General features: G+C 41.5%; 1 protein-coding gene across 2 annotated transcripts in view; it reads right to left on the minus strand.

Moving 5' to 3' along the window:
• The window catches only part of itga11a (integrin, alpha 11a), a 65,597-nt gene that overhangs the window by 5,548 nt on the left and 47,166 nt on the right, over positions 1–12,883 (minus strand). For both annotated transcript variants that reach the window (XM_052063053.1, XM_052063054.1), the window contains 12 exons: positions 11,613–11,752; positions 9,319–9,429; positions 9,146–9,231; positions 8,023–8,233; positions 7,841–7,939; positions 2,640–2,716; positions 2,465–2,548; positions 2,243–2,333; positions 2,043–2,156; positions 1,792–1,875; positions 1,595–1,705; positions 1,347–1,442 (listed from right to left, as the gene is read on the minus strand). In XM_052063053.1, the coding sequence (XP_051919013.1) occupies positions 1,347–1,442; positions 1,595–1,705; positions 1,792–1,875; positions 2,043–2,156; positions 2,243–2,333; positions 2,465–2,548; positions 2,640–2,716; positions 7,841–7,939; positions 8,023–8,233; positions 9,146–9,231; positions 9,319–9,429; positions 11,613–11,752 (1,304 nt within the window). The remainder of the gene's footprint in view (positions 1–1,346; positions 1,443–1,594; positions 1,706–1,791; positions 1,876–2,042; positions 2,157–2,242; positions 2,334–2,464; positions 2,549–2,639; positions 2,717–7,840; positions 7,940–8,022; positions 8,234–9,145; positions 9,232–9,318; positions 9,430–11,612; positions 11,753–12,883) is intronic.

Consider the following 12,883-nt stretch of genomic DNA (forward strand, 5'->3'; position numbering starts at 1 on the left):
ATGAAGACTGATTTCTTTCTTTTTACATTTTTATCTACCTTATTTTCTGTCAAATTATTACTGTATATGTTTTATGTTCAATAAACAAACAAACAAACAAACAAAGGATCCATTCGGAAATTCAATCTCCCGAACTCTACCCTGAGACGGGCTACTTTCTTTGAATTTACAAATGTTTTGTGGTCAAATACTCATCGACCTACACCCCTCGTGCACCTTCCATCTAGCCTTTCTTGATGCCCTGACGCTCTACAACCTTCAGTCAGCAGGCGTGCCGGAAATCCAGAGTGGCACTAGTCTCTTAAGTACCGCAACGGCACGTTCCAACAATGCAGTGAGTTTTTGAGTGGTTCCGACAGTGCACGTTGGAAGTGCATTTCCAAAGGCACGCAGAGTAATGATACTTTATGAGAAGAGTTGATTCCCATTGGTATTTCTGAGAATATTGATATATTGATATCATGGTATCGATACGCCCTTTACAACTGCTCAGCATTTCGGGAAAGACGGCTGTCAATTGGTTCTTTGATGCATTCATTTTTTTTTTAAACAATAAAATGGTTATTGATGGACTGTGGCTTTTCTCTGAGACATTGTGCAAGCAAATCTGACAGTAGCTGTCTTTGGATTGCTGACGCAAGGCTCTTCGTCAGCGAGCATTAGAAGCCTTGCATTAGCAGAAGTGCCTTTTCAGACACGCAATTTGTGCCGAGCAGTTTTCAGTAATGATTCGACAGGAATCCTTGCCATTCACGTATCTTTTTCATACTTGTTCGTTGTCATTCATGTGTGTGCATGTTATTCGTAATTGATGAAATGTATGTTTTATTTAACTGACAGCTTCCATTGATATCTTTTTTTTTTTTAATATAAACCATGACTGTGACCACCCAGCCAGTTTTGTTGTCTAAATATCAAGCAAAGCCCAGTTGCTGACACATTATGGCTTACCATTTAATGAAGATGCTGCGATGTCGATGTCCTAATGTGTGTTTCATGTGTGACATATCAGGAGATGCTCATGTGTACCCAACAATGTGATTGATAAAATTGTAAATGTACCAATATCCTATTCAGGTGCTAAATAGTCGTATTGTATTTGATTCAATGATTCCACATACTGTGTGTGCGTGCATGCGCGGGTTCATTTCTCTCGCTCTGTCTCTCACTATACTCTTTGTGTGTGCTACAAATACATTCAATGTGTGTATTTGCCTTGCTAATTGTGGATGCAACAAAAGTAATTGTGGTCTCAGAGTTTGTAAAGTGTTTTGCAAATAGAATGTAGAAATAATACCAGCATACAAAAAACTAATGTGATTTAAGCAACATTTTTGTGGACTCACTTGTCTGACAGGACTCTCTTCGTGTAGAAACATATGACTGGAGGAGGGTAGCTCCACTGATGCGCTGGTTACCAGTTCAAGGATTTTAAACTTCAGCTAGACAGGGGAACAAAAATGCAAAATGTGCTGTCATTCGTGTCTACAAGACGCAAGCCACACCAACGATGAATCAAATTAGCTCCCCCCCAAAAATTAATAGAAGACTTTGATGTGTCGAATTGGTGATTTAAATGGGGTACTGTGCTCACCGCATGTAAAGTATCTACTCGTAGCGCTCCCATGATTCTAACGGAGATATCTCTGTAGGAGGCCACGTTGACTGTGCACTGTATTGGCAGAATCAGGGTGTTGGTTCGATTCTGTGACACCAGATGTTCAGATTTAGGGAATAAGTCTCATGTTACATCTTTATCTTGGGTGAATGAGTTTTGGGGCTGTATTTTACCAAGCGAGAGAAGCGGGTGAGGTCCTCAGGTGACGCCCTGCTCTGTGCTACATGCTGAGGTGGTACACAGTGCGTACCATCTCTCTGTCGGACATGTCAGGGAGAAAATAGGTTACAATCATACAGCTGAAAATTCCCTTTTATTCCTGTTCCTGCAACAAATGCGACCTCAACTGAAGCAGTTTTTCATTTGTTAGCCAAGCACGATTTGAAATTCCAATTTCAAACAATTACTTGTTGAATGCATTCACCTGGTCAATGTGCAAATTAGATATCTGCAGAAGCTGGTTGCCATTTTTGGTCATTTCTGGGACCTCAATATTCAGCTTTAGATCTTTCACGGGAAAGTAGCCAAGATTCTGGATCTGAGGGATGACATGGAGTAAATTGGCTGTTCGCACACAAGATTCTAAGGCACGGTAATGAAGTGTTGACTGCGCAGTAGGCTCACCTGAAAAGTGAAGTTGAATGGAGGACCAATTACTCCAGGCTCCTCCAGCGATAGCTCGGATTTGATCTCATATCGAGTTGGATTTGAATCTCTTTTTTGAAGTGAAGAACAAACACATTCAGAATGCAATGTGTGACACGTATATAACTTGCTGGTAGTTTTTCAATATGTACTGTATGTCGATTGCATGCACAATTTGAAAAAAAAACTGTCATAAGGAACCTTGTGAAGAGAAGGTCTGCCTCGTATTTCAGCGAGTAATATATATCATTGAAGTTATCGGATGTACTAATTTCCTCGCCATTGCTGTTGGGAGAAAAAGTTGTTCAAAGCGCTTACGGATGGGAAGTGAAATTTATTTCGATACAAGTGCAGTTTATGATGAGAATGTTCACACCTGCTTGCCTCCAGGATGACTCGAAGATGATCGAGGAAGACACTGCGACTGAACTCAAACTCCAAACGAAATAATACCTTTCAAAACAAACAAATTGTAAGTAACTCCCCAGCTTGACAAAAATACAATTGTGTTCAAACCAACACGAAAAAAATGTCAACCTCGTTCAAGGACAAACACAGACCAGAAATACAATGGCCCTGACCAAATTATGATCTGAAGTTTTGGGGGGAAGTTTATGCCACAGAGTTTTTTTTCACCAGCATCCACCTTCAAGTAAAGTATATGGGCATCACCTTCTTTTTGCCTCTAACCTGCTCTAGACTCATGGTTGTCTTCTGGATTACATGTTAACTCACTCTTTTCTCTGTAAGTGATGCCAGCGCAGCCCTGGGCTAAAATATATGCCACTAGAAACTCAATCGGAATCGTTTGTGTATTTGGATCGCTATTCCAATAAGGGCATTGAAAATCAGAATCTGAATTATATAAATTGAATTGCCTCGCTTAATTAGAATTTGTTAAAAACTGAATCTGACATTGAAATTTGGATTCCTCCATGAAAATTACAACCTGCATATTTCTTTACATTGATTTCAAGAAATACATTTTTTTCCCACATAGATTCAGTTTGCTTGGTTGTCCACGTTCAGTTTTACGAGTTAAAATTCACATTTTCAATGCACGAATTGAGTTCATGTGACAAACATCCGAGTACACGAGGATGAGCAATTGATTGCAGAATCCCATTCTCCTCTTTGTCCAATCAGCATTTTCCTTTTGAGCATCTGACAGAAGCTTTCCGGAAAAAAATGTGATCTCCTAAGCGGCTTTTAACCTTTGTAACACCTTTCGTGAAACTTTGTGGTTCAAGCCATCGGCTTGGGGAGGGATGAAAAGGTGCTTACTTTCAAATTTACGGGAGGAAGGTGCATATGTAGCAGGTTTTTGTGCAATTGTAGAATTCACATCCAGCTTTTAAAAGTAAAGATTTCAATTAAACAGTGCAAATTCAGTGTATGTAATTCAGATTCAGATTTCGATGCACTCATTTGGGTTTAGCAATTCAAATGCAAATCTAAACTATGGTGGCCCATATTTCAGCCTGTACGGATCCCTCTGATTGGTGAGAACTGTCAAGTGCTGTCATCGCCGCAATCATTCCATCTCTCTTTGGTCAAGATTATTTGGTTTTCTACGCGCGGCTAGCACATTCTGCCCATTCATGACGCAAAAGCAGAAATGGGTTACTTTCTTGCAAAAATGTGGCACTCTACGGAACATAAGATATCCTTTATTTGTCCCACACTGGGGAAATTTACAGCCTCCAGCAGCAAGAATGTGGGTAGAAAGAAGAAAGAAGAAAAAACAAATAAACACCGTTCAATTAAGTGCAATATAAATACAAAATGGATAAATCGCAGTGATATTTACAATTGTTTTTCACATCATTTAATCCATACATCCATTTTCCGAACCGCTTGATCCTCACTAGGGTCGCGGGAGGTGCTGGAGCCTATCCCAGCCGTCTTCGGGCAGTAGGCGGGGGACACCCTGAATCGGTTGCCAGCCAATCGCAAGGCAACCAGAGACGAACAACCATCCACGCCCACACTCACACCTAGGGACAATTTAGAGCGTCCAATCAGCCTGCCATGCATGTTTTTGGAAGGTGAGAGGAAACCGGAGCACCCGGAGAAAACCCACGCAGGAGAGAACATGCAAACTCCACACAGGGAGGCCGGAGCTGGAATCGAACCCGGTACCTCTGCACTGTAAAGTCGACGTGCTAACCACTTGGCTACCGGGCCGCACACATCATTTAATTATTATTATTATTATTATTATTATTATTGTTGTTATTTTTATTCAGCAGCCTGACAGCAGTCGGTAGGAACGAGCGTCGGTATCTCTCCTTGCAGCGCGGGTGTAACAGTCTCTGGCTGAAGGAGCTACCTAGTGCTGTCAGGGCGGGCTGGAGAGGGTGGGAGGGACTGGCCATCATAGCTTTTAGCTTACCGGTAGTTAGCATCCTTCTGTTGCCCACCTCCTCCAGAGTGTCAAGGGAGCAGCCCAGGACAGAACTGACAGAACATGAATCCGGACGTACATTTGGGAGAGGCAGCCTTGATTGTTAACTAACCACAACTTAACCCATCGGACAGTCTCTACAGCTGTGGCCTGCACAAATCAAGTATTGTAAGATTCTCTAAATTTTGACAAAACAAACATAACCCACTGTTGCTTGGCCTAAGATGATAATTGATGACAATGGCACATAATGAATTACCATTTGGCATTAACTGAAGATGCAGACTTTAAGGACGACGGAAGAAGACGGGAGTCAGATATGACCGTTGCTGCGGAGAAAAGGAAACTCATAGAGGAATCCTAAAGAAAAACAAAATGAGCTCTCAAGTGCGCATGCAAAGTTGAGGAGACGGCGCAGTAGAGGAGAGAAGAGGAAAGGGCGGTCGAATAGCAGCAGGAAGGAGCAAAGCTGTGCGTTGTTCACGCTCCTCCATGGCGTAACGAAACGCTGACCAGTTCCATTTGAGCAAAAAGGAATGTAAACCAATGTTTACTGTTGAGTCCCTCCTCCACATAGCATGACTCATCCCTGACAGACCACAGACAAAGTACATAAACAAATGAAGAACTCTTTTCCCCCCAATTCCATCTATGCTGTGGAAAATGACCCATGATAGCCTGGAAAAAGAAGGCTTATCTTTTCCTTTTCATGGCCCCTTTCAAAAGACTGGAATAAGTGTGTGTGTTGGGCACAAAAGTAGGAAGGCAAGAAGAATACATACAGAAAACACCAAAGACACTTTTGTGCCAAAGTCACAACAAATCAGAATACCCCCCCCCCCCCCCCCCGCTATAAACAGATTAAATCAAGTTTAGCTGGCTCGTGCCGAAATCTGTTGAATACTAGCCATAATTTGAATCATTGATCAAGCAATAGTCATGTTTGGAGCATGTACAAATGATGACGCCGTACTGATAAAGCAGCGGTAACGTTTTAGCAGTTTCGAAAGGAAGGAGAACTAGTCCAAAGTCCTAACAGTCTTGCCATTTTCACTTGGGCACAGCAACGATTTGCGGGGTTGGGCAGCAAGAGCAAAGATTTTTACAATAAGCCTCGTTTGACTCTGTTGCATTCTGGAAAAGACTCTACGAGCCGAAGACTATTGTGGCTCTGGATGCTGTGCAGAGTGACTGAGGGGATATGAATCACTGGGGGCACTTTAACGGTGACCGGAGCCCACTTGGTTGAGTTTGCTGGGGAGTGCTTCCAGAGAAATGCGATCTTTTGGTTACCCAGGGGATGACTGCTGTTTGTGATAATAGTGTGGTTAGGACATTGCGTAAACTTTTTCATTCGGTGTCTGCACTTCATTCCGAGCGTCTTTGTCAACACACTGCAACCATGTCTAAACATCAATGGGGTAGATGGCTTATGTGTAATCTGCTTTCAATTTAATATCTTTAATTGCCCCATTTGGAGTGCCATCAATGTCATCCTTATCTAAGCCTATTCAAACATCGCCTTCTTGAAAGTGAAACCCGACACCTTGTTGGAAAGTGCGCAAGAGAGAGCAGTGCCTCATAAATATATCAGAGGCTACGAGCCTTCCGAAAGACTTGGAAAAAGCAAGAAAAAAATACTGAATGTGAGAATCAGAAACAGATGACAAAGAGTCGATTTCATTCACTCTCACCTGCAGGCTACAGATGAGAGAAAAGGTTGGAAAAATAGTTCCAGTTGGGTTTGATGAACATGAATGTGATACTATAAAAAGACGGTATCGATGGAAATATCTTTGGCATGGAAATTCAAAAAGCCAGTCGGACTCACGTGCCGTTGTGTGCAAAATGATGGCAACATGACGTTATGGCACGTTTCCCAGAAATTCTTGAATTTACATGAAGTAAGTTAGAAGTTATGCTCAAACTTTTTTTTTTTTGCCACACATCATGTCTTTTGCAATAAATAATAAACGTGGGAGCAAAGACACCACCAATGATGTTCACCTTTGACCTGTGTAACACAAATCACCTTTTTACCTATCTTTCCCGACAGCTTTAATACATATTTCTATTCCATCTTTCATGAATATTACTTGCTCTCAATTGGGCACATGTTTTCATGTACTGTACATTGCAGTACTTCATCTCACTTTAACTGATGCAACACAGTAAATTGCGGTGAGTAACTGATGGCAAGGCACAGGGCCAAAAAGATTTCTTTGATAGAAAAATGTTTACCAAGTACATTTGGAACGACTGGATGAAAATGATCACACGACAGTCAAAGTATTTGCAATGGATTCTATTCATGATCGTGGATCATATGAATACATTTATCTATAAAAACATTTTGCAGATGCAGTCAGAGCTATCCCAACGGGCTCCTTCGGGATGAGCGAAATAATGGCCAGTCATCATTTCATTAAAAATGCTACTGAGAATAATTTATGCTTTTTCTATTCGTGAGCAGATGTCATTAAGCAGTGACAATGGGACTGATGTCAGACGACATCACAAATTATATCTTCGAGTCTGGCCTGTGGTTTGGCCTGAACTGTGTTAATTTTCAATGTGAATTATTTTTATCTTGGGAACAGAACAGACTAATATTACTTATTCATAGGAGTGAAAATAACGGTTTACTTTCAGATGCCACTGATTGGCGCCACGGTGGTCGACTATCTAGCAAGCCAGCCTCACAGCATGTTCTCCCCGTGCCGGCGTGGGTTTTCTCAGGGTACTCAGGTTTTCTCCCACGTTCCAAAAACATTCCAAATTGTCCCTAGGCGTAGATGGTTGTTGGTCTTTGTGCGACCTGCGATTGGTTGGCAACCAGTTCAGCCTTCGAAGGCTGTTCAAGCCCGCCAACTGCCCGAAGACAGCTGGGAAAGGATTCAGCACGCCGGCGACCGTCGTGAGTAAAAGCGGAGCAGATAATGGATGCCATTTAATCAAATTACCAGCTGTGCTGTCTAACACGTTTGACTACTGTAGTTCATTTTTCTCCATGACATATTAAAAAAGACAAACACTCAACAACGTACAATATTTATGTATAATGGAGTGTCAACATAATTGAGATCGCAGGCAATTGCCAAAATTGGTAATAAGATCTTCATAAATGACTGTATTTTTCTTACTTTTCCCGCATGATAACAATAGCTCACCTGTGCTTTTGACTTCATGAATGGAGAACTGACATTGCAGATCTTCTCACGTTTCAGTTTGTCCTCAATGTAACAATCAATTTTGATATCCGCGTTGTCCTTGGATAAAGAACACCACAGGTTCCAAAATATGAGTATCTTTCCTCACAAAAGAACTCGACCCTTTCAGAATGAGCACAGACCTTCAAAATGAGGCTTGAGAAACGCAGGTTGGGGGAGTAGCTGATATTGAGGCGAGCATTGTAAGCATTTTCTCCTTTGTTTTCCAGTCGCACATCCACGACCAGTCTTCTCCTGTTTGCCTCTACGACCCGTAGAGATCCCTCCGAGCCACCTTCATTTTGATGCCGGCAGAAAGCACCACGAGACTGAACAGCCTGTAAACAGAACTGCCTGTGAGGCAGGAAGGTGAAAAAAAGAAAATGGAAATCATACTCAAAATAAATCATGTGTTCAGTATGAATATCCATTGGTACCGTACGTATATTGTGATGGATTAAGCGGGGCAAATAATCATAACATTCTAGACTTTGGAGGTTTACCCAGTGACAAATCGATTGTGTCTGCTATCTTTTCCAAGTACAGCCATACCTCAGTTTTCGACCTAAATCCGTTCCAGAAGGCTGTTAGAAAACCGAAACCACGCTCTTTAAAAAAAAAAAAAAAAAAAAAAAAAGAAAATCTGAACTGAACATGTCTGATCACAATGGAACGCAACACGTTTAAGCGTCACTTCCTCGTGGAAGGAAGGCGAGAGGTGTCAAGTGGCGCATTTAAGTGCACTCAGTTTGGTCGATAACTGATTTTCGGTCGTAATCCGAGACATAAAAAAACCTCGAAATTTTGGGTCGAAAACCGATTTGGTCGAGAACAGAGACATTCAAAAACTGAAGTTTGACTATACTGAATATTTTGAAGCTGCCACTTGAAAATGTATTGATAAGCCGTCGCCTGCAAGATTTATAAAAGCCAAACCCATCAACCCCAGCTTCAAGCCGAGTGAGAGCCATTGACGGCTATTTTTTGCTCTTTCATTTACAGTCAAACCAACATGGTTGTTTTTCTTCTCGCCTTGCTTTTTCTTCTGGATTTTCAGCCCATTACAATTCTGTTGTGATTGTGCTGCCAATGGTGGCAGAAAATGTGTCACTGAAGATATTGATTCTGTGCACAGGTTTCTTTTAAACACATAACCAGGAAGCGGGTAGATCGTTCGAGCCCGAAATGCAATTTAAAATTTCCATTTGCAGTGCTAATCAGAAAATCAGCGGGGGATTGAGTAATTATTCCCTCCAGTGTACTTACTTTTGAGTCATCAGGTCTGTCATACTATGCAGTCCAAGGTCTGGCGTACACCGGTCATCCTCATCACAGCCGTTCCAGAAAGGCAACTAGAAACAGAAATGTAAATTACAAAAATGAAGCGTGAGAGTGATAGAGTCTTTAGGTTTGTTTTATGACTATTGTGCGCCTCTGACCTCTGTTCTTGACACAGTTGGCCAGCTATCATCTAAAACTGGTCCGTTGTCTTGATCCCACAGCCCGACTTGTACAGCAAACACGATGGGCCTCGCATAGTCAGTTGTCTCCTAAAATACAGAATATTATTTTGAAAAGAAGTCTTAAAATTGACTGATTTTTGTCTGTTTAATATATGGCATCCAGAACTAATGATTGTGTGCGGTGTAACAACAACTAACACAATCACATTATTTTTTGCAGTTTGGGCATGCCTGAGATCCCGGCAATCATCCCCGGGAATGTCTAGCGCAGAGTGCAGTCTAAAACTTGGCATATCCTTGACGTGTCTGCCAGGTCCGCGCTGCTCCATGTGGCGAAATGACGTCATTTCAGACACCCGCATAGCCCATATTTTCCACAATGCACCCCCAGAAAACGATGTAACCTATACGGACGGTCCACGTGGAAAACTATGGCTGACGACCAAGAGTTGTTGTAATCGAGTGTTTTCTACTTCCCGATTCTTTGGTTTCATTTACCTTGTTAAATGGATGCTGACTGGTCACCCCAAACTGTTGTTGAAAGTTTATTGAACTAAAAAAAAACCTATTGTTTTCTACTACGATAGTGGTAAGGTGTTGTTCATAAGCTGTAGACGCTTTTCACTGGCTTCCTATAGTCTGGAAGAATATCAACCACAATAATCCACGAAGTAAACGAAGCTTTAACAGAACAGATTTGTATCATGAAATGATGGCACAGGTAAAAAAGGTTGAAGTCTACACGTTGAAGGGAACTGTGATAGCAGGCCAGGCAGTGGACGGGGAGTGAGAATCACACCATCCTCCAGCATGGTTCAAACTAATTGGAATGCACAATAACGTAAGTCAAGTTAATTGGGAAAAAAATAGGTATCTTGAGTTTCCTTCTCTTTTTTTCTTGAGAGTTACTCTTGACCCTCGTTGCGTATGTGAGGTCATTGGGGAAAGTGACACACATGCCGTCTTGATCCAAAAGATGGAAAAAGACGGCATCTGTGAGGAAAAAGTTGGAGAAGCACTTCATTGACAAATTCTGACATCTTTAATTGAAATGTTATCAACGGTGTGTTGACCAGGGTCCAGGGAGCCATGTAAAAAGAAAGATAACTCACTGAGGTATTTTATGGTAACATTCTGACGAATGTGTTTGGCATCGCCACGTGGATTCAAAACACATTTTGGAATCCTGCTTGTGCACCCTGCAGGCTTTTATAGATTTGCACAATCAATGCTCAACTCTCAACCTGAGGCACTTGAAGCTGCCTTTCATCTATTCCCCCATCTTGTCTTCAGTATGTCTTGCGAAATAAATGTTTTATGAAAAAAAAAAATCTCCTCAATCATGTGCGTATTGATCTCAGTGTCTTACTGCATGTCTTTTTTTTTAGACTAGACAACAGAAATTTTTAATCAGATGTGGCGTTATGTGTCCGAAAATATATTTTGACACTGACTTCAAGAGCGTCTTTACTTTTTATTTCTAGCACATCGGGTTTTAGAATGATTTTATTTTTTGGTTTCAAGTTTGACCTACAAAAGCTTGCATAGTACAGATTGTACCATGTGTTGTAACTTATAGCTGACATTACAGAAAAAAATCCACCTGGTGCCAAATCTAGGCCTTTATTCATAAATATTACTGAAAACATTACTATATTATTTTCACCAGGTCCTCTCGTTTCCTCACACGTTCCAAAAACATTTAACGGCTCAAACACACCGGCAACCCTTGTGAGAATGAAGCGGTTTGGATAACGGATGCATGGGGCTATAGATAAATCTAGTACTGTACTACCTAAAAAGTCAAATGAGTCATATGGTTTGAGAGTCGCTGTCCGGCGAGGATGAGCAATACGCATAATGGATGGATGGATGAAAGGATGAACGGATGGATATTGCTACATTTATAATTGCTGAAGTTATTTTTCAAGATTTTTGGTAAACAAGAAAGAACACCATTTTCAGAATGCACATTTTTTTTATAAATTGATATTGTAACAAATATGGAGCATATCCCAGCTGACTTGGGGCAGAAGGCAGATTACATTCTGAAGCGGTCGCCAGTCAGCCACAGGGCACAAACAAACAAACATTCACAGCCACATCCACACCGTCACTGACAGGCGAGTATACCACTATGGCATCAGCGGACACTTTCCATTATATTTGACATGCTCATCAACAGAAAAACGTAAATCTTTCATTAATGAAACAACACATTAATACCAGGCTAGTGTCTGACACTTGGACTCGCAATAAATTTGCCTTACCATGACATTGAAGTAAATGTGCTCACACGTTTCATCTCCAGGAAGCAAGGTCAGGTTTTGAGGCTGGGCCTTGCTTGGATTGTCCAGAACGGCTCGGGGATTGAAACGTCGCTCCGCAATGGAGACATTGTATTTAATCCCTAATGGGTCACAGGAGAAATGTATTAAATTAGGCCAATTTTGAGGTTATGAACTATTATTCATTCATTCATCTTCCTAACCGCTTGATCCTCACTAGGGTCGCGGGGGGTGCTGGAGCCTATCCCAGCTGTCTCCGGGCAGTAGGCGGGGGACACCCCGAATCGGTTGCCAGCCAATCGCAGGGTACACAGAGACGAACAACCATTCGCACTCACACTCACACCTAGGGACAATTTTAGAGTGTTCAATCAGCCTGCCATGCATGTTTTTGGAATGTGGGAGGAAACCGGAGCACCCAGAGAAAACCCACGCAGGCCCGGGGAGAACATGCAAACTCCACACAGGGAGGCCGGAGCTGGGATCGAACCCGGTACCTCTGCACTGTGAAGCCGACGTGCTAACCACTGGACTACCGGGCCGCCCCTATGAACTATTATTAAGGCCAAAATAAAATGTGTTTTTGTAAAATACTGAGAAAAAAGTCAGAAGTTTATTTAGATGGATAGAAAGACACTACCGGTACTCTGTATGAAGCAAAAATGTGATCGAATTCTCATAACATTGAAATGTTTTTCTTTTAATACACACACATACATACAGTATGTATGTATGTATGTACAGTATGTATGTATGTACTGTACATACATACATCTCTCTCTCTCTCTCTCTCTCTCTCTCATATATATATATATATATATATATATATATATATATATATATATATATATATATATATACACACACAGTATATGCAAAGTTGTTGTAAATTTGACAATTTAACTTTTGCAACAGTCTTTGTGGCTTTCTCTTTCTTGCTCGGCTCCCCGGTGAGTCACGAAGCTGCTTTCTCTCACTCCCTCTCTCCCTCGCCGTGAATGAGCGGTACGCAGCTATAGAGACGCTATGTAAGTCGCCCCATCACGGAGCTTCGTGGGAACATCTATCCTCATCCTGCAGTTCATAGGACAGCATATGCTTGTCATTACTGTATTTGTTATTGGTTGTCTTTTATGTCTTCATAACATTAAATTTGTGGCATCTGTACCATAGAACGTCATCATGAAGATTTCTCTTCTTTTTTTGGTGGTTTTTGTGTCCTCTAAACAATGTTGGGTTGAGCACGTCAAAAT

This window comes from Hippocampus zosterae, chromosome 4, assembly GCF_025434085.1.
Source record: "Hippocampus zosterae strain Florida chromosome 4, ASM2543408v3, whole genome shotgun sequence".
NCBI classification, from domain to species: domain Eukaryota; kingdom Metazoa; phylum Chordata; class Actinopteri; order Syngnathiformes; family Syngnathidae; genus Hippocampus; species Hippocampus zosterae.